At 41.5% G+C, this 26,587-nt stretch overlaps 1 protein-coding gene and 1 long non-coding RNA gene across 4 annotated transcripts in view; one reads left to right on the top strand and one right to left on the bottom strand.

The window, feature by feature from the left end:
• The window catches only part of LOC133506297 (zinc finger protein 638-like), a 105,734-nt gene extending 88,401 nt beyond the window's left edge, over positions 1–17,333 (top strand). For both annotated transcript variants that reach the window (XM_061830298.1, XM_061830297.1), the window contains 3 exons: positions 8,213–8,320; positions 8,920–9,041; positions 16,549–17,333. In XM_061830298.1, the coding sequence (XP_061686282.1) occupies positions 8,213–8,320; positions 8,920–9,041; positions 16,549–16,608 (290 nt within the window). In that variant the 3' untranslated portion in view covers positions 16,609–17,333. The remainder of the gene's footprint in view (positions 1–8,212; positions 8,321–8,919; positions 9,042–16,548) is intronic.
• A 139-nt stretch (positions 17,334–17,472) lies between these two features.
• On the bottom strand, positions 17,473–23,304 carry LOC133506299 (uncharacterized). 2 transcript variants are annotated; one of them, XR_009796471.1, is made up of 4 exons: positions 21,696–23,304; positions 21,571–21,614; positions 20,941–21,081; positions 17,473–20,457 (listed from the first exon to the last, which is right to left on the bottom strand). It is a non-coding gene; the product is annotated as an uncharacterized LOC133506299 (long non-coding RNA). The 2 variants fall into 2 exon arrangements; XR_009796470.1 differs by lacking the exon at positions 21,571–21,614 and having other exon boundaries at positions 22,468–23,304.
• Between the last annotated feature and the right edge of the window lie 3,283 nt (positions 23,305–26,587).

Raw genomic sequence — 26,587 nt, 5'->3', positions numbered from 1 at the left:
TTTTTTTGTTGTTTTTTTTGTTTATTATTGCTACATGTCAAACAAGTTACTGGGAGGTGCAGTAGACTGAGAAAACAAGAAGATACAGCATTCATGGTAGAAACACTCTTCAGGCTGTGGAATTGGGTGATTTGTTGAAAGGGATAACACACCCCTTAAAAATAGAAGTCTGACGTTGACTTTTCAAAATCAAAACTAATTTGGACAAACCTTTTTTTGTTTCTAGGATTTACCAATCATTTGAATCCTAAGCTAATATTTAGTTGTATGACCACAGTTTTTTGTAACTGCTTCACATATGTGTGGCATAGAGTCAGCCAACTTGTAGCAACTTTCAGCTGTTCTACCACTCCAAGATATCTTAATGACATTCGGGAATTCATTTACATTTCTTGGTTTTGCTTCATAAACGGTATTTTTTTAGGGCACCCCACAAGTTCTCGATTGGATTACGGTCCGGGGATTGGGCTGGCTACTCCATGACAATAACTTTGTTGGTTTGGAACCAAGACTTTGCATGTTTACTAGTTTGGGGTCATTGTCTTGTTGAAACATCCATATCAAGCCATGTCCTTTTCAGCATAAGGAAACATGACCAAGTATTTTGGCATATGAAAACTGATCCATGTTCCCTGGTATGCGATAAATAGGCCCAACATCATAGTATGAGAAACATGCTCATACGATGATGCTTGCACCACCATGATTCACTCTTTACTCAGTACTGTGGCTTAATTTGAGACTTTGAGGGTCGTCTCACAAACAGTCATCGACCCGAAACACAACAATTTTACTCTCATCAGTCAACAAAATGTTCCTCAATTTCTCATTAGGCCAGTTGGTGTTCTTTGGCAAATTGTATCCTATTCTGCACATCTTTTGTTTTAAGAGGGTCTTCGCGGGGAATTGAATGCCACTGTGCCATTTTTTTTTAAACACGCCCCTCACAACAAATTGCACAATCACACAGTCTTACGAGTGTGTGTCTGCGGTCACTCACATTTGACGGGCGCGATCATACCCGCGCACCATCGCACTCGCAAATCTGCAGTCGAGCACGAAAAATCACGCATGTAAAATTTGTTACGAGGAGAAAAAATAGATATTGAAACACGTCGCTTATTTTTTGTAGTTTTTACATTCATTTATGTGTTTATTTCATAAATGTTGGTAACAGAACAAGCCTGATCATAAATATTCAGGATTCACCCATGTCAGGTTTATCAATGAGACGTTCATTAAACTGGACAAAAAGGAAGCAAAGACACCAGTTCTAGTCTTGAGTGGAGAGGAACTGTCTCATACAATTCGCCACTGCACTGATTATCCTCTCCTCAGCACCTCTATTTAGTTTCAAAACGCCCCTTATTTACAGGGATGTTTCAAAAAGCAGACGGTTGAGCAAAACATAGTTGGAAACAAAGTGTTCTTGTTTGTTTCTGTGTGTGTGCATGTGTGTGTGGAAGATTGCTGAGTACATGTGTGGTAATCATTTCTGTAACCGACAACAGGTTCTCCTGGTTCTAACAGTTCTGATAGGTGTTTTTGTTCTTGCTATCTCCTGCTAGGCTGCTGCCATGTTATCTAGAGCAGAGCGAAGCATTTCTTCATTGGAAGCAGATGTATGATATTATATTCACAATTAAAAAAATGAAGAGAATTTTGGTCTTGACATTGTTTATTTCATAAACGTTGGTAATAAAACAAGCCTGATCCTAACCAATCAGTATTCTCCCAGACACAGAAAATGCAAGTACTGTACCGTACTGAGCATGTTCGGAAGTGATGCCAAAAGCATATGTTCCGAGCTACTTCATGTACTACCAGCACATTTACGTCGAAAGTCATCAACTTAATGACCATGTCAAAGGAAATTCAGCTACAGCAGGTGTGCTCAAAGCATCGATCGCGAGGCAGTTTTGGTTGATCCTGTGGCGGTGTGCCCCAAAAAAAAAAAAGACGTGAGACTGTCATCCACCTCGTCGCTTGATTCACGCCAATCTCCATCCCGCCGGTCGATCTAGAGAGGCTGGCTGCTTGAAAAGTAGATCTTGGGAGGAAAAACATCTGGGCACCCCTGAGTTAAATTGAAAACATTTCTGGAATATAACACAGGTAGTGTTTCAGTACCCAACTATAATAAATATGAGATTGTGATGACTTGATCTAAATTCTAATATTAGAGTAGTCTGTCCATATCAAAATGTGAACAGTCATTTTCCCCTGTGATACCGCATTATCTTGAAGTTCAAAACATTTCCCCTCTATATGCCTTAGGAAGATATAGATAGATCTACTGCTAGCTTTCATCAATGGATTGACCATAGATATCGCTGTAAATTATGATGGATTATAATACATCATGATGAAATAAAATGATTTGATTATATGAATATTTAGTTTTTAAATTGAATGTCTATTGACCTCTTTAAAAATGTCCGTTTGTGCAGTGTCAATAAATTCTAATTATGGTATTAGGTAACAACTACATACTCGGGTATAACAACTCAGTAAATTATTTTAACGTTTTAAGATTCCATCCCCAATCACACCTGCAACTTTATATCTGTGGGCATGACTGACCACACCTGTACATTTTTCAAATGTGAGTGACTGGTGTAAATCATGAATGGTGGCTCTTGTTGGTTTTCTGTAAATCTACTGCACCTACTAGTAACTTAACATGTAGCAATAAAAAAAAAAATGCCCTGAAAACGTGGATTTAAACTGGTTACATTGTACTGCTATTATTTTTAACACAACTGTAAGAAAATCGTGGAACTCCATAAGTTTGACACATCCTTGGGTGCAATTTCTAGATGCTTGAAGGTGCTGCTTTCATCCAAACTCAACTGTCATTTTCCCTTTAATCAACAGGTGCATCTTTAAAATGTAACCACAAACTTGCGTTCAGTTTCACTTTAGTTTTTAAGCAATAGCATAAATGTATCAACATTCTTGTGAATACAATTCTCTCATGCATTCTCAGGCTTGTTCTCGTTGGTTGCACATCATGTGTTGCCTCGTCTGAGAGAGACAGTCATACACAGGTTATATTCTTTTCACAAAGCAGTTTCAAAGCATCATATTCTCTGCTAAATTTTCAATGGAAAAACAGTTAAGATCAGTTGCTTGCAAACATCTTGTGTGGTAACTCAAGGGTGGCGATACTATAAACATCCTGTTTGACACTTGAAGGCAGGTGTGCTTCGCCGTTGAAAATCCGTTGGAAACCGCAGGGTGTGAGCAGCTGCTGAAACACATCCTGTTGATGTCTGTCAAAAACAAGATGTGAATACAAAGATATGACAATAATTGGGTTCTTAATGTTGCTGACTTTGATATATGTATGTAATAGAAACATATGAAAATAATTAGGTTTATATAAGGTTACTGACTTTGGTATATATATATATATATATATATATATGCAATGCGGTGAAATGCTAAATGGAAAGGCTACGTTCATCAGACCGATCTTTGCCGTGCTGGTGACCCGATCAAGTATAAGTTGGTTTGGCGACATCTGGTGTTCAATTTGAGAGTTGGTTCTAGGGCTCAGCTCAACACATGAACCCCAGCCACACAAGCCAATTGCTATCAATTCGCTCCATTGCTATTCGTGGCATGGCAACTTACTTGACACATATTACAATCTTAAATAAATGAAGTAAAAGTGTTTAACTTAAACTTTGTGTAGAAACATTTGGATTAAAAATTTGTTCATAAAAACTTTGTGCATAGTGCAGTTTATCCACTACATTATATATCCTTGGCCAAGACTTCAAAGCATCTAACTCATCTCTAATGTGAAAAGGATCCATAGTAGCTACCTTTTGTTCATCATTGTGGAACTCATCATTGACTCCTGCATCACATCATGAAGTTTGATCCCATCTTGCTCCCACAGCATGTCATCCTCTGTGCCAACCATGGCGTTTGTGAGGAAAATTTTTTGAATTCTAAGAGTCTTGGTGCCCTTTATTCCTCATTATTGTCAGCGCTTTGAGGAGACTCAACATTGCTAACAGCGCAGCCTCTTGACCTCCTTTCATCTACAATTTTTAGCAGCTCTTCTATCCCGTCAAAAACACGAGAGCTCATACTACGTATAAATGAGCATATTGGGAACATTAAAAAGGCAAGCATTTTAATTGTGCATTTTCCTGTTTATGTGCCCATTCCAGTCATTTCTATGTAGTTTGAGCTCTTGTTTTGAACTGCCGCACTGCTTTGAGGTTACCCCCTTCTTCAACAGAAGAACTTTTCTTTTACATTGTCTCTCACAGTGGACATGCAGCCAAGATTAACATTTCAGGCCCCTCCATGATTTCAAAGTAGGAGAATTTGCACAATCACTGGGTGTTTAAATACTTATCCTCACTGTATCTATGTGTATCCAGTGAATCATCAGCGTTCGTATGTCTCAATGGTTGTACGAATCAGTGTTTGACCGAAAAAATCTGCGTTAAAAAATTCCTCGATTTTAGACCCAATTCTTGCTGTCCAAACCGAACACCCGGGAAAAGCTGAACCCATGTTGACTTAGTAGCCGACTCAAGCTGAGCAATGCTGAACACACACGGGGTAGTGCCAAACGAGTGCATTCTCAAGTGCTTTTCAAGATTGTTTGGGGATATTTCTTCCAGTATTTTCTTTGCCATGTGTCCAAAGAAAAACAGCGGCACTACCAACAGCAAGAGAAAAAGTTAAGCGAACCGCAGTGAATCTGAATCTCAGGAATGAGCTAATCACGAAGTACGAAAATGAGGCGCGTTTGTTACAGCTCTTGCTAGCATCCTATGGCTTAGGCAATTATTTCAACGATCCTAAAGAATAAAAATGATAAAGAGCAGCTTTTATTGCCTAAGGAGTGACTAGTATTTCAAAGCAAAGGCCAAAGATATTAGAAATGGAGAAGCTACTGGAGAAATAAGCAGTCAAAATCATGAAGGGTGACTTTGCCGTAACAATGGAATGATGTCCATGTTTATGATATGCCTCTTTGCCATAACACTTTAAAAAATGTGGCTCTTCATCTCTGACTGGTTGGCCACCCCTGGATGAATAAATGAATATTGTCACAGTATGTCAGTACAAAATTTTTCCACACATTCAATAAGCTGTGGTTTACAACCAGATTTAGGCAACTCCGCCAGGCTAAAGAGGTCACATATCGTAGCGGGGATAGAGCCCTTTACAATCGCAGCAGAAACCAGCTGACTAAAAAAATTTACGTGGCAAAGATCGATTATCCAGGAAAAAGACTGCCGCTAACAACTCCAAATGAGCCTGGCACGGATTACAATCGCTAACTAATTACGAGTGACAATCCCCTCCCAAGTAGACAACAGCAGTGGGCTGGCCAATGACCTGAACAGCTTTTACTGGAGATTTGAAAAGGACACTTTGACTCCATACGCTGACTGTGTTGCATCACCAACCACTTCAACATCTCAAACTTCTCCATGGACCATCCATGAACGGGACATGAGGTGGATCTTCAAACAACAAAACATCAAATCGGCAGGCTCAGACCTTGTTTCCCCATGCTGCCTCAAAGTCTGCACAGGGTCCTGTTCGTGGAAGTCAGTACTGTATTCAACCCTCCACAAACTCCTCTCCAAGTATCTCCAGCTCAGCGTCTCACCTACAGTTTGCCAGTGGATCTACAACTTCTTGACGGGGAAGACACAGCAGGTGATGCTGGGTGACCACCGCATCCTTCACACACCATCAGCACCAAGGGACCCCACGGTTGTGTCCTCTACCCACTGCTCTTGTTCTGCATGAACGAGTGCACTTCAAGGCACCTGGTTGTCAAACTCCATTAGTTCATAGATGATACCTCAGTCCTCAGGCTCATCAAAGACAGCGACGAGTCTGTATCGACAGGAAGTATAGATGCTGGAGCTTTGGTGTGGCTAACACTACCTGGAGCTGAATGCACTAAAGAAATGATTGTGGACTTCAGGAGGCATCCTTCACCGCAGCAGCCTTTCATCCTGTCCAACTGTTTTTTGTCAACCATCGAGAGCTTCTAGTTCTTGGGAATTACAGTCTCACTGGACCTGAATCGGAGACAAAAATGAACTTCGCCTTCGAAAAAGCCCAGAAAAGGAATTTACTACTTGCGGGTTCTAAGTAAAAACGACCTGCCACAAGTGCTACTAAGACAGTTCTACACACCGGTCGGTCATCCAATCAGTACTGTGTACCTCTATCACAGTCTGATTTGGGGCTTCCTTCAATTGCTCAGTCAAGGCAAGACGGAGCAAGGTTCACCTCTTTGTGAACAAGTACATGAGAAAATAGTTGAAAAGTTTACGGACAATGTTCCTTAACGTACAATTGCAAGAAAAGCAGGGATTTCATTTGCAGTCCATAATATCTTCAAAATGTGCAGAGAAAATTGAGCGATCATTGCTTGTAAGCGCCAAGGCCGAAATCTAACATTGGATGCCTGTGACCTTTGTTCTCTCAGGTGGCACTGCATCAAAAACCAATAATGTGTAAAGGATAACACCACATGGGCTTAGAAACACTTCATAAAACCAATGTCAGTAAATACAGTTTGGCGATACATCATGCAACTTAAAGCTTTACACTTCTGACTGAGGACCGTGGTCTCTGATTTGGAAGTGTTGATTTCTATCACAACTTTCACACTCAGCTGTGAAGCGCTCGAATGAGAGTTGCAGATCACAGTCAGAACCTGAGGCCACCAAACTGGGCTATAGCTTGACTGCACCTAGAAATTCTGTCCATCAAAGTTTTGAACATAATCAGTGACAAATGAGGGTGCCTTGGTGGAGTCCAGCCCTCACCAGAATTGAATCACACTTTCTGCTGCAATGCAGACAAAATTCTGGACACTGATCATACCGTGACCGAACAGCCCACATCAGTGTGTTAGATCCCCTATACTCATGAAGGTCGTCCCTCCCTACCCTCTAAAGGACTCCCGAACGCCTTCTCCAAGCCTTCCAAACACACGCAACTGGCTGGGCAAACTCCCATTTACCCATGAAGACCCAGCAGAGGGTGTAGAGCTGGTCCAATATTCACGGCCCGGACGAAAACCACACTGCTCCTCCTAAATTTGATATTTGACTTCCTGACTGACCTTCCTCTCTAGCACTCCTGAGTAGACCTTACCAGGGAGGCTGAGGAGTGTGATCCCTTGTAGTTGGACCGCACTCTCTGATTCCTCTTCTTAAAAGGGGGATGGACCACCACTCTAGAATGCCAATCCAAAGGCACCGTCTCCAGTATCTCCACACTTGTTAAACTTCTATTCGAAGTTACAGGTTGGTCGAATATGGCAGGAGGTGAATCGATTCAGAGGATTTGTTGATTAGACATTGAATTGCAAGAGGAAGTATGACACTACATTACTAATGAATATGTTTACCCTTCTTTGGTATTGATTGATTTTGAGATGCAATTATCTCATGCCCATGAGAGAAGCTTCTGAGTCCACTGCTCCACAACGTATGGGTGACTGACATAATAATCATGCGTCACAGTGGGTGAATGAAGTACTAAATCATCCTTCAGCATGAATCAATAAGAACATGTTGCCAACATTTTTGAGTATTTATTTTTAGGTATCGCATCCCACTTGACTTGATGTCCAGCGATTTCATACACAAAGTAACCCAATGCGCTTTACATGATTAAAAGCATTCCAAGACAAAAATAAGTACAATCAAAACAGCTTTTAGTCCAAGAAATAACACTGAAAAGTGGATGTAGTCGAAAATGCATGAGAAAAAAACAACCTTTAAACCTGGATTTCAAAACATTCACACTTGGGGCTGATGTCACCTCATTTGGGAACTTATGGCATTTTTTTGCCTTTGGACTCTGCACTCTGCACTGCATAAAGATCCCTCTTTGTCTTCATTTCCTCACTTGTAGTGCTTAAAATGGAGAATTGGGACAGCCCTTTATCCTTGAACTGAGGGCTAGGAATGAAACCAGAGCTAAGGAAGAGAATTAGGAATGTGCCTAAGCGATTCAAGTTGGGGAATAGTGTTGTATGCTCAGCGTAATTAAAATTGTCTATTACCATTGGAAATATTATTCAGTACTGCATTTAATGTTGCAATTGGTCATATTGTGATTCATTGCGTAAAAAATATTTTGCCATATGGGATGCAGTTGGTAGAAAGTAAATCAATTTTGAACATTTTTTTCCCCATCTTAGGAAGTTCAGCTGACATCCCAACAACCGATGAGAAGTGTGTAGATGAGGCATTAACTAAAGAAATGGCCACAGAGAATACCCTCCATTTTGACCCCACCATACCAGTTGGTAAGACGCCTCTTAGAATGAACGAATATTGCAACTCTACAACAACAATTTGATCAAATTGACAAACATGAGTTGTTTGATTTCAGTTATCTCGTCATCAATTTATTGCTTCAAAAAGCCATTGGTAAAGGTGAAGCATTGTGAACTCTACAGTGACCTTATGTTGCAAATTTTTTTAAATACCTGTATTTTGTTGTTGGTTGATTTATATCCTGCCTTACAATTGGGTTGTGTACAGTTCAGGGTGCACCCTGCCTCTCGCTCGATGATAGCTAAGATAAGCTCCATCACGCCAGCGACCCTAGTGAGGATAAGCAGTCCGGAAAATTAATGATTTAATTCCATCCCCAATTATTTTATGTAACCAAAAGAATTTGAGACTACAGTATAAGAATCTCATTAAACAGTTGACGTCTATGTATTGGAAAACGTGTGTGTAGTCTTCACGTTTTAGAGACATAGTTGTAGGGATACTGTTAAAACCCGTGACTGCTTTTCTACCATTCATGTGAACTGGCGTCTGTGTGAGGCATTTACTCAAGTCGATTTAAATCTGTTTTGGTAATATTCACCCCTTTTCATTTGTCTTTGTCCATTAGGCATGGAATTCCTGGTGCCAAAAACAGGCTTTTTCTGCAAAGTTTGTAACCGTTTTTTCAGTGGAAATGAAGACACTCAGATCACCCACTGCAAAAGCCTCAAACACTTTGAGAACCTGCAGGTATGAAAACTTTTTTTTAATCACTAAGGAGGGCCTTTGTGCCTTAATGACATCCCACATTTCATTTATATTTCTTGGTTTTGCTTCAGAAACAGCATTTTTGTCACCCCACAAGTTTTCGATTGGATTAAAGTCCAGGGATTGGGCTGGACACTCCATGACATTACTTTTGTTGGTTTGGAACCAAGACTTTGCCTCTTTACTGTAGTGTTGTGGTCATTGTCCCGTTTAAACGGCCATTTCAAGGGCATGTGCATTCGTCCATTCGCTATTGCTTCTCCGGGTCGGGTCACGGGGCAAGTAGCTTCAGCAGAGATAGACAGACTTCTCTTTCCCCAGCTCTTCTGGAGGGATCCCAAGCCAGCTGAGAGACATGGTCTCTCCGTGTCCTGGGTCATCTTCAGGCCTCTTTCCAGTGGGACATGCCCGGAACACTTCACTAGGGAGGCGTCCAGGAGGCATCGGGATCAGATGCCCCAGCCACCTCATATGGCTCCTCTCAATGCGGATGAGTAGCAGCTCGACACTGAGCCCCGCCCGGATACCGCAGTTCTCTGGCTGTATCCGGGATCTTGTTCTTTTGGTCACGACCCACAGCTCATGCCCATAGGTGAGGGTAGGAACATAGATCGACTGTTAAATGGAGAGCTTCTTGTTTCGACTCCCTCTTTGCCACAACGGAGTGATACAAAGTCCGCATCACTGCAGACACTGCACCGATTAGTCTGTCGATCTCCCACTCCATTCTTCCCTCATTCTTGAACAAGACCCGAAGATACTTGAACTCCTCCACTTGGGGAAGGATATCATTCCCAACCTGGAGAGGGCATGCCACCCTTTTTTGACTGAGAACCACAGTCTCTGATTTGGAGGTGCTGATTCTCATCACAGCCGCTTCACACTCGGCTGCGAATAGCTCCAGTGAGAGCTGGAGATCATGGCTTGAAGAAGCCAACAGAACCACATCATCTGCAAAGAGTAGAGATGCGATGCTGAGGCCACCAAACCGGACACCCTCTACGCCTCGGCTGCGCCTAGAAATTCTGTCCATAAAAGCTATGAACAAAATTGGTGACAAAGGGCAACCTCGGTGGAGTCCAACTCTCACCGGAAACGAGTCCAACTTATTGCCGGCGATGCAGACAAAACTCTGACAGCGGTCATACAGGGACCGAACAGCTCGTATCAAGGGGTTCAGTACCCCATATGCCCGCAGAACCCCCCCAGAGGACTCCCCGAGGCACACGGTCAAATGGCTTCTCAAAGTATACAAAAAACATGTAGACTGGTTGGGCAAACTCCCATGCAGCCTCAAGGATCCTGCCGAGGGTGTAGAGCTGCTCCACTGTTCCACAGCCAGGCTGAAACCACAATGCTCCTCCTGAATCTAAGACTCGACTTCCTGACGGACCCTCCTCTCCAGTGCCCCTGAGTTGACCTTAGCAGGGAGGCAAAGGAGTGTGATCCCTCTATAGTTGGAACACACCTTCCAGTCACCCTTCTTGAAAAAGGGGACCACCACCCCAGTCTGCCAATCCAGAGGCACAGTCCTTGATGTCCATGCGGTGCGGCAGAGGCGTGTCAACCAGGACAACCCCACAACATCCATAGCCTAGAGGAACTCCAGGTGAATCTCATCCACTCCCGGGGCCCGACCACCAAGGAGCTTTTTAACCACCTCGGTGACCTCAACCCCAGAGATAGAAGAGCCCACCTCAGAGCTCCCAGACTTAGCTTCCTCGTGGGAAGTCGTGTTGCTGGAATAAAGGAGGTATTCTCCCCACCGACTCACAACCCGAGTTGAGGTCAGCAGCGCTCCCCACTATAGACAGTGTTGATGGTGCACTGCGTCCCCCTCCTGAGACGCCGGACGGTTGACCAGAATTTCCTCAAAGCCGTCCTAAAGTCATTCTCCATGGCCTCACCGAACTCCTCTCACACCCGAGTTTTTGCCTCAGTGACCACCAAAGCTGCATTCCGCTTGGCCACCCGGTACCTATCAGCTGCCTTGGGAGTCCCACAAGCCAGAAATGCCCGATCGGACTCCTTCTTCAGCTTGACAGCATCCCTCACTGTTGGTGTCCACCAACGTGTTTGTGGGTTGTCGCCACGACACCGACCAACTTACGGCCACAGCTCCAGTAGGCCGCCTCAGCAATGGAGGCGCGGAACCTCGTCCACTCGGACTCAATGTCCCCCGCTTCCTTGAGCAAAGTTCTTTCGGAGATGGGAGTTGAAATTCCTTCTGACGGAATTTCCCAGCAGACCCTCACAATATGTTTGAGCCTGCCACGTCAAACTGGCATCTTCCCCCACTATCGGAGCAAACTTACCACCAGGTGGTGATCAGTTGACACCTCCACCCTTCTCTTCACCCAAGTGTCCAAGACATGCGGTTGCAAGTCCGATGACACGACCACAAAGTCGATCATCGAACTGCGACCTGGGGTGTCCTTGTGCCAGGTGGACACGTGTACACCCTTATGCCTGAACATTGTGTTTGTTATGGACAATCTGTGATGAGCACAGAAGTCCAATAACAGAGAACCACTCGAGGGCATGTCCTCTTCAGCATAAAGCAATATGACCCCTTCAAGTATTTTGACAAATGCAAACCGATCCAATCCAATGCAATGGGAGAAACATGCCCATACCATGATGTTTGCACCAGCGTGCTTCACTTTTTTTCCACTGTGTACTATTGCTTGAATTCAGAGTTTGGGGGCCGTCTCATACTGTTGGCCATAAACGCGTATTGCAGTCTTAAATAAGCAATTTAACTGTTTAACTTAAGCATTATTTTCATTAAATATTTGTGCATACTGCAGTTAATCCACTACATTACACATACTTGGCGAAGCCTTCAAAAGAAGCATATAACTCATCTCCAATGTGAAAAAGATCCACACGAACTACCTTTGGTGCATTGTTATGGAACTTATCATTGATGACTTGGTCCAGTTCCGCTGCCTCCTGCATAGCAACGTGAACATCCTATCTTGCTCCCAAAGCTTATCATCCTCTTTGCCATCCTTGGCTTTTGTGAAGAAACCATTTTTGGGATCCCAAGAGTTTTGGTGCCACAGCCCAGCCCTCCTTTCGGCTACAATCTGTAGCAGCTTTCCTATGGCGTCAGGTCGCTCTGCAGTTCATCCAGAGTGATCATGAGCCTCTTGGCTGCATCTCTGAGCAGTCTTCTCCTTGTTGGAGGTGAAAGTTTAGAGGTATGGACGGGTCTTGGTAGATTTCCTTTTGTCTGATACTCCTTCCATTTCAATATTATTGCTTGCCCAATGCTCCTTGAGATGTTTAAAGCTTGGGAAATCTTTTTGTATCGAAATCCGGCTTTAAATTTCTCCACAACAGTATCTCGGACTTGCCTGATGTATTCCTTCGGCTTCAGGATGGTCTCTGCACTTCAAACAGACATCTGAGACTATCACAGAGCAGGTGCATTTATAAGAAGACTTGATTACACACAGGTGGATTCTATTGATCATCGTCAGTCAACATTGGATCATTCAGAGATCTTCACTGGATTTCTGGAGTGAGTTTGGTGCACGAAAAGGAAATGGGCCGAATAATATTGCACGCCCCACTTTTCAGTTTTTTATGTTAAAGTATGAAGTAGCCAATAAATTCCGTTTCACTTCACGATTGTATCACACTTGTTGATTCTGGACAAAAAAAATTAAACTTTCTTTCTTTGAAGCCTGAAATGTGTTGAAAGGTTTAAAAGTTCAAGGGGGGGGGCGAATACTTTTACGAGGCACTGTATATGTATACCGTTTTTTTTTTTTTTAACTATTTGCACCTGTATATGACTCTACGAGGTGATTGTATTTTTATTTTTCATCCATACCTAAATATATAATGCGCTCTATTGACTATTTGAAAATATTTTTTGAAAAATTTGCCCATTATCTGAAAAATTACGGTAATTCATTGCAAGATTACTAACGTTTTTTTAGCTGACCAGCACATGAACCTTAACCCGAAAAATTATCAGGACTGACTTAAAGCCTTATTCAGGGTTGGCCCGAAACCAGGTTATGGTGGTCCTGTCAGAATCTGTACTGGCCCAAAAATTAATGAGAGAAGCGGTTAAGTTTTATTGATTTTATTATTTCGTACTTAACATCTTTATACTACTATAATCCCTCGTTTTTTGCGGTGAATGGGGACCGGAACCCCCCGCGAAATGTGGAAAAAAAAAAAAAAAAAAAAAAACGCAAAGCCCCCCGCCCCACTCACACACACCAGGAATTATCTGGTATGTGTATCTGGGTACCAGAGTGATTAAAATATGAAAACAGTATTTATACTTTACATATTTGAGACTAAAATTACAACAGTACACGTATTTACTTAAATCTTTAATTATAATACCTTTGCTTATCTTTCCTGCAACAGTTGTCGCCAGACCGTGATCGGGAAATGAAGAGGATACGCACGCACACGCTCACACACGGAGAAGGAGAGGCTCATAGAGGCTTTAAGTTCACTTATCTGTAGCATTGCAGCATGATAATCATAAACATGGTCCTTGAAAAAGTACCGACGAGCAGCACATACAGAGGCATATTTCTGTATATTTTTTGAAAATTTTCGAACCAGCCTTTGCTGGTCAAAAAGCCTAGTCCTCGAAGGGGAGAATCACAATGCAGGGTCCAACAAGGAGAAAACTGCCCTGTCGGGAGCCTGGGAGGGCATCCCAGTAGGTCCCACGGTGCCCGTGCTATTTGCTACACTAAGTGGTTGAATCCACCCGCTGGATCCCAAAAGTGATAAGTGCTCCCAAATTGGAGCCGATTCCTCCCGCTGGATCCCAAGAAGGATAAACGTGCACGCGTAGCCACCACTTGGGCGCCACGGAGGAAGCTTTCGCTGTGGCACAACGCTCACGTTGTATTGTAACGACATAATCAAAAAATATTACTTGAAAAAAGTTATCACAAACACAACATATACACTACATATGCGAGGTGGTTAACGTCGTGGACGAGACAATGTACACAACACGGAAATGGGTGGGAGAAGGGAAGTTGCTTTGTGAGGCATTGATGCGCGACTTATCAGCTCAGAGAATAAAGCCACACATGCTCTTATTGGTCGATGTCGTGCCGGCAAGAATCAAATTTTACATTTTTTGCTTTATTGTTCCACATGTTGCACTGGGGACGTGCCTTGTATCTATCCACGTTGTATCAATGCGCCTCACATAATATAGTACCTACTGTAAGCCAAATCTGCGTTTTTTTTTTTTTTTTTTTTTTTTTTTTTTTGAGGGTGGGGTGAGAAAACAGTTATGCACTGAATCCGCAACAGGTGAAGCACAACGTGGAGAGGGATTACTGTACAGTATATCATTTGAGCCCCTTTAGGAAATTCTTAGTACAATTGCATTCATGGCGACGACGCTATCGAAACATCACTTAAATCAAGGCATAGCAAAGGCTAAAATTAATAATAAGGCTTCAAAGAATAAATCCACCCATCCATTTTCCATGCCACTTATCCTCACCAGTGTGCCGTCTTTGGATGAAAGCCAGGGTACATGTTGAACCTTGACCCAGAAATTGCAGGGCACATATAAACAACCATTTTGATTCACATTTACACCTACAGGAAATGTTGTGTCCAATCAACCTACCCAGCATGATTTTGGATGTGGGATGAAACTGGAATGCCCAGGTAAAAAAAACACTGGCACGGGTAAAACAGGCAAAACTCCACACAGGTGAGGCTGGATTTGAACATGGGTCTTCAGACCTGTGAGCCAGATGTGGTCACCAGTCGTCCACCGTTCTGCCAATAGTCAGTGATGAAAGTCCTCCGGATTTTCCCAGAATTCCTGATTTTTAAATTTTCATGAAAGTTGCTCTGGAAAATTGAGGAAAAATTGCCTAAAATTAATCCGAATATTAGTTGACAACATTGAACGAACATGCGTTTGAGTTCATTGTTTTGCTTTCACGAGCGTAGCCATGTTGAGGCACTAACAATAGTAAGAGTAACGCCCCTCCCCTCGCGTTCTCTCAAGACGTTGTTTATTTTGTGTGGTCTTGACATTAATTTACGTGTTTATTTCATAAACGTTAACAAAACAAGCCTGCTTCAAACACAACTGGTATTCACCTGGAAACAGGAAATGCAAATTAACCGTACTGAGCATGCACGAAAGCGCATGTTCAGAACTGCTTCACGTAATGTGAGCACATTTACGTCGAAAGTAATCAACATCATGAGGCATGTCAAAGGAAATTCAGTTACACCAGGGGTGCTCATTGCGTCGATCGCGAGGCAGTGAGAAACAGACTATCATCCACCTCGTCGCTTCATTCAGGTGTGGCCAATTCGTGGAGCGCATGCAGATAAAGGCGCGTTCTAGCAAGCTGGCCTCCGATTTACGTCAGTCCCATTGTGTGTGCCCCCCACCCCCCTCCACAACAAGAGATCACAATTGCCGACAGGAATGTTTATTCCAAATGTATCGCGAGCTTGTTGCAACGAACGCCGATTATGTTGAACTAAACTTTCAGCATCTTCAAAACATTGCGAGTATAGACGTTCGTGTTTATTCCTTGACAGGCCAGTACATTTAACTTTTCTTCAGATAAAGTTTGTCAGATCAATAATTTTTATTGATGAAAAATTTTGAATACCGTTTTATTTTATGTTCTACTTATCAGTTGAAATTGGAAATTATCATTTGAGTTTTAAATTTTAGTTTTCTATTTTAGTTATGTATTTGTTTTTTATTTTTAATTTACAGTTATGTTATATTAATCCAGTAAGTTATTTTAAGGCCATCCTTAATCACACCCGCATCTTTATCTGCGAGCATGACTGACCACACCCGTACATTTTTCAAATGTGAGTGACTTTGTATTTTTTGCTGGATGGTGTAGAAATTTAAGAAATATTTTCATGTATATTCTATATCTATACTATTATATGTGGGGGGGGGACTATTTTAGATGTCTTCTTACTGAATAGTTTACTTAAATCATTTGTCTTGAGATAAAATTTTAATGACAAATGTTATTTTGTGCTAATCAGTGATGGGGACAAAAAAAAAATCTGGGCTTGGCCCTTGTGGAACTTCTGCCCAATTTTTTTTTTTTTGGGTCACGACTTTTTATTTAAATTTTACTTTTGATTTTTGTCTGAATTTTGTTCACAGATATCGCCAGAATGCACCACATCCATCCGTTTTTGTTTTTTTTTTTAATTTCCCGAGGGAGCATGCTCCCAGACCCCGCTAGTGCTCCCATTTGTATATTCAGGAATTTTCACGAAAGTCCACTTTCATCTCTAAGTAATAAAAATTATGTTCATTTACATTTGGCGTTGGACAACTATGCAAAGAAGGGTGAGTAACAAGCAAAAGAAATGGTGGGGGACTGAGGAAGAGACAAACATTTGTGTGCATTATACAGGTGAAATTTCAGTGTTATGAAGGCAAGAGGAATCTAAATCATTTGTCTTGTTCATTCTTTTCCAGAAATACTTGGAGACCAGAAAACTGATGAATGTGACTGTCAAACCAAACGAGAGTCAATAGTTATATTTGACTGTTCTTGAATAACTATTGCCTGTTCTGTAATTTGAATTCCCCTTTTTTGTCCTTGTGAAGTAAATACATTACAAAAGTCTTACCCCAGTCTACAGTGTTGGTAGATGTTTATTATGTTTTTTTCTTTTTTAACTCAACAGGTCACAGTTCACGACATCGTTTAACTTTTAGGGGATCATCCCATTCCTAAAAGAGAACGGAATTATTTTTGAATTGCTACTAGAACAAAATGACTGAGGGAACTAAAACATCAGGCCTTTGTCGTATCACTATCAGCTACTTTCAGGAAATATTTGTTCTATGTCTCCCAAAAGATTTTTTTGTTCATTTTTATTTCTCACTCTTTACTCCTTTGTCATAGATATGATCTAGCAATGAAAGAAAATAATTACTGAAACTGAATTCAAAGATAACACGCCAGCATGTTTTGTTTCCCAAGGTTTCTACTGTAGTAAAAGTCTAGTGAATTATAGTTTATTGTTTAAGTGGATATTCTTTTGCTAGTTTAAATTTATTGGGACTGTCTTGGCTAGGTTGAAATACTGTATGTACTCATTTCCAATCAAGGAACGAGGTAAACTTGTACAGTTAAGAGGGCTGCAAGAAAAAAACATTTTTCTAAACTGTTTTGGAGGTCAGCTTTTTCAACATATTGCATTTGTGTATCTAGTGCTCTCATCTACTGTCTGCATTAAAGACCTTTGTATGGCTGTTTTGTGGTCTTGGGTTTATTACAATTGACCCCTCCGTACAGGGAACTTAACCACGCCTCCTGAAGTTACGTCACCCCACGTGTGCTAACCTCAGACAAACAATTAGCAAAAATGGCGGCGCAGGAAGAAAAGACTAGAGCGAAATTGTCCGATTTACCAGCTAATTTCTCACTCACATTCTTAGCGAATAGTGAAATATCGTTGAAAAGCAGACAGCAGGGCTTCAAGTATTTCAGCGAGGGGTATTTCAATGGTATTTTTATGCATATCGACGGAGAAACCATTATCAGGGCGAGATCTTTCCGGAGTCAGAGGAAGACCGAGAAGCCACATAATATAATACATTATAACCCAAAAACGAATTCGTCATTGACAGTTTCCTATTTTCACGTTACATATCACACTTGGGTGCAGAATCTATGTGTATCTGTATAGCCGTTTGTGAACCGCTGTATGAAGGAAAAGAAGGCGAGGCTTGATTTACGAGTTGTTTCTCTCGTCTTCTTTGTGTAACGTCACGCGCTCCCCTCAATAATTATTCTTGAATTAGTGCCGAACCTACGTAAGTCCCGACCGAGTACGACAATCACTACTTTAGTGTCCTCAAACATCCTTCCTTCAGTCTTGGTTTCTCGGTGCACGTCGAAGACTTTTAGGACTCGCTAGTCCAGTTTTGCTTAGCTCGGGAGCCGCCGAACAGAGACACGTTTGTGCAGTCAGATCATTGCAAAATATCCCTCAACACAGATCAAGTGTGTCAATCATTCACACTTCGCTATGTTATGTAATTCATTTATATGAGACGTATTGAAAATCAAATATAGGGCTTACCTTTGTGCAAAAATATCTGTTCCGGTTGATTTTAGATGGATTCAGTTGATCATACGATCTTCCACAAAGTTTGATCCATCGAAGACTTTTCGTACTCGGTCTTCTGTTCCGGTTGATATTAGATGTACTGGGTCTTCGGTTTTGGAAAGGGTACGAATTGAACTCCACACACTAGCCTTTCAGGATACCTGTCGTCACTATTACAAAGTCCGTGACTACACCTCTTAGCCATATCTATTGTTAAAGAACCCAAATACGCGATAAAACGCCAAAAGCTATACTGGACCATGCGATGTCTGAGGGAACGGCGGGTGCCAAAAAGGGGCGTGGTTTATGCAGATGTCTGGCCTCTGATTGATCAGTGACGCGGATGACGCAATTTCTATGGAGGGGTCAATTAAGGTTCATTCTTAACTTTATGAGCTGCAGTATTTTTTTTTTACTACTCTGATTTGTACGGCTTCCTTTTACATTTAAGTCAAAATGTATTTAACCAGGTTCTTTTTTTACACTGCAGATGTACCTGGTTTTAATTGTAATACAACAGAAGTGATTATCTGCACAAACTTCTTGCCTTGCTGGCATGTAATGTACAGCAATCTGAGCAAAAAAGATTTGCCTTGCTAAAGAGATTAAAATATGAAACATGAAATCTACCTTTGTATAGTCTTCTTGTTCAGACTGCAGTACATGCTAGTAAGGCGAGAAGAGTTTATGCAGATAATCACTACTACTACTGTCAATCTAATTAAAACAAAGAGTGATTTCATGTTTTAGATTTTCCAGTAGTCATGCCCAGGGTAAATTTGTTGTATTCAGAGTATTTTTTACAGTGAGTGTAATTGCAAGTGTTTTCTTCCAAAGTAGGGTTTGTTCTTTTAACAAGCGCTATTAAAAGCAATTTTTTTGGCAGATCTTTTGGCACACTGTCAAATCATTCTCAGTTTGAAATAAAATTCTGTCACAGAGCTTCTGCAGCAAAACCAAGCCTTATTTTGCAGTGCAAGCTATTGTGCAAGTGTAACCAAATAGAATGATGGACAGTCTTGAGAGCAGCTTCCTGTTAGTCCAATTGATACAAAATGTATAAAGGGACTTAGAGGACTTTGTCCAAAATTTCTATGTACAATAAATCCTCCAATCTGAATACTACTATTTTGGACATTAATTGAAAAAAAAAAAAAAAAAAAAGTGAAAGAATTTTTTTAAATCCACACAATATCCGGATATGTCCCAGCTTTCACCGGACCCTACCCATTGGATGATTTCATCCGGCCCGGCATAAATATCTCAGTGTGTCTAAAAGAAAATCAAGTCTCTAGCTCATTTCTATCAAAAGTTATGATTTTTTTTTTAAATAAATACAAAACGAATGCACCCTATGGCTGCTAGAGGGCAGTAAATCTGTAAACATCTGGCACTGACACACAGTCACAGTAAAATAAACAATGTGATGTGTTATAGTAAAAATAAACCAGAAATCTTGCTTCACTATTCACAACTACTCAAGTTATTGGTCAATACAACCTTCCCAAAATGGCACTGTCAAAAAAGAAGAAAAGTGGACACTGAGTTTTACAGGAGAAATGGACCGAGAAGTATTTATTCACAGAAGTAAATGCAAAACCAATGTGCTTGGTATGTAATCAGCAAGTTGCACTACATTGCAGGGCTGTAACTGAGTTGTCACTCAATATTACGACAGGATATGTGCATTCAAGATGAAACTGTCACTGTGGGAGTCACAGGTGTCCCAACGGTGACACCGCACCATTTCTCTTGTCCCACAGCTGTGCGTATGAAAGCACTGGACCATCCCAATAAGGATTTGGATAAATATAAAGACAACATAACAGATTTGCTGCATAAGTTTGAGCAGAGGTTTCAGGTATTCAGTGAACTTGAGAACAAATTTGTCTTTTTTTCCACTCACCATTTACAATGAAGATTTCTAATATGCCAGCTGATATTAAACTCGAGTTTATTGACTTGCAGTGCGTTCCGCTATGAAGGATAAATTTTGGGTCCGTGGAATTGGATATATTTTATCAATATCTCGTGCCAGGTTACCCCAAATTAACAGCAATGGTTGCAAAGGTTCTATCCATGTTTGGGATGACTTATCTTTGTAAACAATAATAAAACAAAAGTACCGCCAAGATTAACAAACACTTGAAAGAGAAAGTTAAAAAAAAAAAAGTTAAATGTGCTGCTAATTGGGATTTCACACATATCGATGCACCTGTGAAGACAAGAAGATGCCAAGTTTCAGGAGCCAGCAGCAGGAAGTAGACTGCAGGAGTGGAGTGAGAGAGGGGAAAAAGTCTTATGAAATTTGCACTCATGAATACAGATCATTAAAAGTGAGATTAATTTTGTTTGATATTGAAGACAATATTGTCCAGTATATTCTCAGCTTCAGTAGGTCCAGCCTAGAAGTTTGATCTGATGTAGTCTAATCTTATTGCCCATGCACTGCTATAGCATTTTTCTTTTATTTTAAAGCAGTATGACAATTAATGTGAAATATTTTTTCATAGCTCCCACTTGTTTGTTTAGTGTGGTGAGTTGGTTCAGGTGTACAACTGCATCACTCAAATGTTAAAATAAACCAGTTAATACATTCACCACCAAATATGACTTTCTATTGTTTGTGAATAAATGTGCCTTTGTCATCCGTGATTATAACATGTAGGGTAGGCTGAATGGTAAAGCACAGTACTGAAAAACAAATCTAAATATTTGGAGTTGACATTCTTTGACTGATCTGGCCCACCTGATAACTGAAAGTCTAGATCCGGCCCCAGAGCCAAACTGAGTTTGACATGCTTGGTCACTAGGGTCTCTTGTATGCCTGGTGGAAACAAAGTCCAAGAAGAAAAGGAGGGAGAAGAGGTTGGCCAAAGCTGCCACGTAGCTGAGGATGTTAGCCAGGAATCAGAATCATTGTTTTGTCAAATATGTCAAAAGCACATAAAATATTTGTCTCTGGTAGTTGGAGCCACTCTAATATGATAACAGACAGTCAATTGACAGAGAACAGTTTTGAGACAAAGACAGACCAATTATGGAACAGAAAATGGTCACTTGTAACTACGTTTTCTCTTAAAATAAAAGCAGTTTGAATGGCCAGTAAAGCAATAGTTCAGTGCAATGATCATTCTGCAGAAGAAATGGCAGCAGTTTAAAGTGATTGGTAGTGCAATAATCTTGGACAATGTTTGTGCAAAATGCAGCCCTACAGGGGCTCAAGCCAGTGCAATCTTTAGGCCTGTTCCAAGCCCAGATAAATGCAGAGGGTTGTGTCAGGAAGGACATCCAGCGTAAAACTGTGCCAAACAACTATGAGCGTTCATCTAAAGAATACCATACCGCAACGATCGTGGCCCGGGTTAATAATGCTCACCCCTGGCAGCATTAACCTGCAGCGGATCGGTGGAAATTCTGCTACTGTGGGTCGAAGACAAGAGGAGGAAAGCAGATTCGTCAACAGAAGAAGAGGAATGCATAGAGCCTATATTTCATCCATACATTTTCTTTTCCGCTTATCCTCACAAGGGTCACGGGGCGTGGTGGAGCCTATCCCAGCTGTCAATGGGCAGGATGCAGGGGACACCCTGAACTGGTTGCCAGCCAATCGCAGGGCACATGGAGACAGACAACAGTGGCACTCACAATCACACCTGGGGCAATTTAGAGTGTCCAATTAATTTGCATGTGGGAGGAAACCAGAGTGCCCGGAGAATGTAGACACATGGAGAACATGTAAAACTCCACACAGGTAGCTCAAACCCGGGACCTCAGAACTGTGAGGCAAATGCTTTCCAACTGAGCCCCCGTGCCGCCCTATATTTCAATGTTGGGAATATGACAGGAAAACCTCAGGAGTTGGTTGAGACGACTAGGAGAAAGGTTGATATAGTGTCCATCCAAGAGAGCAGGTGGAAAGGTACTTAGGGAAGAAGTTTAGGAGCAGGGTTTGAATTTTTTACCATGGAGTAGATGGGAAGAGAAATTGAGTAGGGGTTATTTTGCGGCTGGGGTTCTGGCAACGCTGAGACATGAGCAAGAGGCAGCTGGGGTTCCGGCACTTCAACAACCTGAGCAAGAGGAAGCTGGGGTTCTGGCGCTGCTGCTGCGACATGACCCAGAGGTGCCTGGGGTTCAGGCACCACAGAGATAGGAGCAAGAGGCGGCTGGGATCAGCAGGTGCCTCCTCTGCCCGCTGCCATCGTAGGAGTGGATACGAAAGTAGCAGGGTGCACATAGACTTGGGAAGGTAAACAAGAACAAGCTTACTTACTGGAGGATTTAGCTTGGATGGAGTGTAGCGCGAGGCATAAAGCTGAGCTCTACTTGGACGCCTCCGCTGGCAACCACATAGGGGTCACGGATAAATGGCCAAATGGGTTCCCCAGAAAAAGCTGGAGGACAAGGACTTGGGCTTAGGCACATGTGGTGGGGTGACACAAATTGACTGTGCCTAAAAATAGGGGGGGGGGGGGGGGGGGAAGAGAATCTATCCAAATCAGAATCGGGTAGTGCGGTCATAAGTCCAGGCCCTCCTCAAAAACAGAAAAATCTGAGTCTAAAAAGACATGGCTGTGAACTGGTTGGGCGTGGAGGATAATTGTAACACGTGGGATGGCGCAGGTGACAAGGTAGGAGAGCACAAAACGACAGTCCACTTAGATAGGTGACGCTTGGTCGGCAGGCTGAGTGCGCTGGGAGGCAGACCGGCAGAGTGACCGGCGACACTAGGTTTTTCCTGCTGGGTCTGTTCTGGCCAGTTCATTCTGTCACGAGTATGCAGCAATGGATCCGACCCAACTGAAGGACTCCATGGCAGGGACATGATTTTCCAGAGTAGTGTAGTTCTGTCAGAGGTCATACACAGGTAAGCAGTACAAAAAGGCAGAACCACAAAAAAATGTGTCAAAAAGGCAAGGTCCAGAAACCCAGAAGCACAAAAAACACATCAAAAAGGCAAGGTTCAAAAATCCAGAAACGAGGTCCGATAACTACGTGGCAAAACTTGAAACATGAACAAAACGAGACTTTGACTTTCGTGGCACAGAAATGCTGTAACGAGGGAGATACACTACAAGACGCTTGCGTACTCACACACAATGATGAAGTGTCAAACACAACAAACTGGCAACCAGCATACAAAACACAAACCTTATATGCTTGACTTAATTAGTGTCAATGAGGCGCAGGTGAGGAGTTGCTGCCAGAGGGAGGTGCGCATAGGGCAGAGAACTGTTGCTCAGGAAAATAGGGGATTCAACAGTTCTTGGACCGAATAATTTGCTTTCACTGCCAACGCAGAAGGTTTTCTGACACATCTGCTTTGTAATTAGAAGTTGTCCAGTAGTAAAAAGAGTAATGTGGAAGATATTTCCAGGGAAGGCATGCTACATCTGCAGCCGAGTTGGGAATAATTAAGTGACTTGCCAGAAATCTCAGCTTGCCCAGAGCCACAAATGGAGCGAAATTAAAAGCCTCGCATCACCCCAGAAACTTGTTTGAAACATAGAATGCTCTTCCTTACAGTTATAGGAACATGAATAAATATGCATTTAGAGTATTCACCATCTTGGATCAACATACCTGTGCAAGCAGATATTCTAAAATTAACTCCATTAAATCCAATATCTGCTCTGCAATTTCCTCACAAAGTTCATTGCACTCGGGTGTCAAGATTAAAGTTAACATTTTCCATCCCCAAGTTTGAAAAGTGATGTCTGAAAACAGAAGTGGCACTCAATGAGTAAGAATACTATTGTCAAAAGCACATATCTAGCAACAAAATGTCTGCTTATTAGGCGGATTCTTTTTTTGTCAGTATATATTTGGAATGACATCGAGGGATATTATTGCTTTGTTGCTCAGGTCTGAGGATGGCTGGGTCGTTGCTTGCGTGACAAAAGAGATGAGTGTTAGTTAGCATTTAAGGTTGCACTCACCATTCACTGAAAACTAAAGAAGATATTTCACTGAAATGAAATTTAAATTATCCAGCCATCCATTTTCTTAGCCGCCTATCCTCACGAGGGTCGCGGGAGTGCTGTAGCCTATCCCAGCGGTCGCCGGGCAGGAGGCAGGGTACACACTGAACTGGTTGCCAGCCAATCGCAGGGCACATAAAGACAAAGAGCCGCACTCACATTCACACCTCGGGGCATGTTTTTGTGATGTGGGAGGAAACCGGAGTGCCCGATGAAAACCCACGCAGGAACGGGGAGAACATAGAAACTATTTTAATTTTATGTACTTTTGTTTTTATATATGCAGGCTGCATTTTATTACCATGTGAAGGTCTGAAATTACATGAGGCATGTTCCCTTTTTTTTTTAATCCTCAAAATAAACAGGACATAAAAATGTTTTCTTTATTATATTTCCCCAATTTTATCAATGCAACGAAACATAACGCATCAATAATGGAAGTTAAACTTAAAACACCGTCGTACAACACAGTTGTCACATGGTGTGTCATTCTCTCCAGGAAGCCCTGCAGGAAAAATAAACATTGAAGCTTGAATGTTCATCATACCATTTGGATAGTTAGCTGTTATAGACATACAGTATGTGTTGCCTTCATCATAAGGCTTATATAAGGCTTTTATTTTTTCACGGATCCAGTCAAATTTGTTTTTTTTTATTTTTGGTCCAATATGCCTCTTTCGACATTTTGGGTTGCCGACCCCTTCTGTAGACTATCGCACGATTCGTCACTTGGCCATTCAAGCTGATTCTGATTGAAATGCATGCCAGTTTGATTTAATTGTTAGCACTAATCTGGTTTTCCTACTTTGCTGCATACTTTCTCTTTGTTAATTTCTTTTGTCAGCTGGTTTCTTGTTTGATTACACAGTGCCCTGTCCCCACTACGATATGAGACCTCTATAGTCTTGCGAAGTTGATAGGCAGTGAAGCATGGGTTGTTGTTCTTGAATTTCTGAAATTACTTTGTTGGAACACACACCTCTTCACAGAAACTGATGTGGGATGTAACAGTGTCTTCATCCAGGCTGCTAGCTGAATTTTCAAAGACATGCCAGTCTGTGCAGTCTAAACCGCTTTGAATTCTATTTTTGCTTCGTTGGTCCAATTTTTAACTGTTTTCAACACAGGCTTCACGCATTTCAGTTCTTGCCAGTATGTACGTATTAAGTGAATTAAGCAGTGATCAGAGAAGTCCATGGTTCCACGGGGTATGGCACGATATACGTGATTTACTTTAATAGTTGTCTAAAATGTAATTTTCCCTTGTAGGACCGTCAATATTCATCGACATCTAAACATAAACCCAATAAAATATTTCAAATCATATAGATTAGTTTGTCACTACAGTACACACTATCATGCAAATAGAGCACACTTACTGTTTTTTTGGGGGGGAGGGTGTTCAATGCAAATTTATCTTCTTGAGCATGAGTCATGCTTGTGGAATGGCAAAGTTTTACATAGTCCTCATAGTCAAGGTTGTAATTTAATACTTTAGAAAAGTATTCTAATACAGTGACCAGTTACCTTTGACGATGATGTGTGATGTTATGACTATGTTTCTATGTGTTAAAATGTTTTTTTCTGTGTAGCTAAAGTATTGAAAAGTACCTTTTTCTTTTTGATGACCTTTATTATTTTCTGCTATTTCAAAGAATTCGAAAAGAATATTATTTCTCTTTAATCAGTGAATCGGATGTCGACTGGTGTGAGTGATGCCTCGATAATCGATTGTTACTCTCTCAGTCTTTGGCAGAGCGTGAGCGGGTGTCCTCTCTTCAGTGCACTTTGTGTCCGGAAGAGAGGGACATCGCGTAGAGAACTCAATTCTCATCACTTTGCTCCTTCGGCAGGTAAAACTGTCATTAACAGCTTATTTTAAGCATCATATTGATGTCAGTTGATAGCCGTTCTGGAGTTACATTAGTTACGTGGGACCCAGAGCCCTCAATTTTTTGTGCACCGTACATGACATGTTGAATGACTCTTATAAGGAATAGTTCCTATAAACAGAAATGCCTCTTGTTCTTTGTTTTTGTTGTTTTGTTGTTCTTTGTTCTGAATGTCGTACCTGTGCAGCACCGACTGCCGGATAAAAATTCCTTGGGTGTTTTTACACAGTTGGTCAATAAAGCTCATTCTGATTGTCACATGCTCTTGTGTTTTGATGCTGTTGTGATCACTTTGTGAATGTATTTTCCGAGCCAAAATGAAGCAATTTTATTGATGCCTTGTTTATTGCAGTTCCACAATTTAAATGCACTTTATTTGAATTGTAAATGTGTGAAATTAACACTTTAAAAATGTTGTACATGTTTCTTTAATGACACAAAAGAAAGAAAGAAACAAAATGTGTTCTTTTTTTCCTTGAATCTATATAAAGTGCACTTTGTGTCCGGCAGAGAGAGACAT

Source organism: Syngnathoides biaculeatus, chromosome 9 (assembly GCF_019802595.1).
Source record: "Syngnathoides biaculeatus isolate LvHL_M chromosome 9, ASM1980259v1, whole genome shotgun sequence".
Classification (NCBI taxonomy): domain Eukaryota; kingdom Metazoa; phylum Chordata; class Actinopteri; order Syngnathiformes; family Syngnathidae; genus Syngnathoides; species Syngnathoides biaculeatus.
Note: the sequence above shows the minus strand (reverse complement) of the source record. Positions and strands in the feature narration are given on the sequence as shown.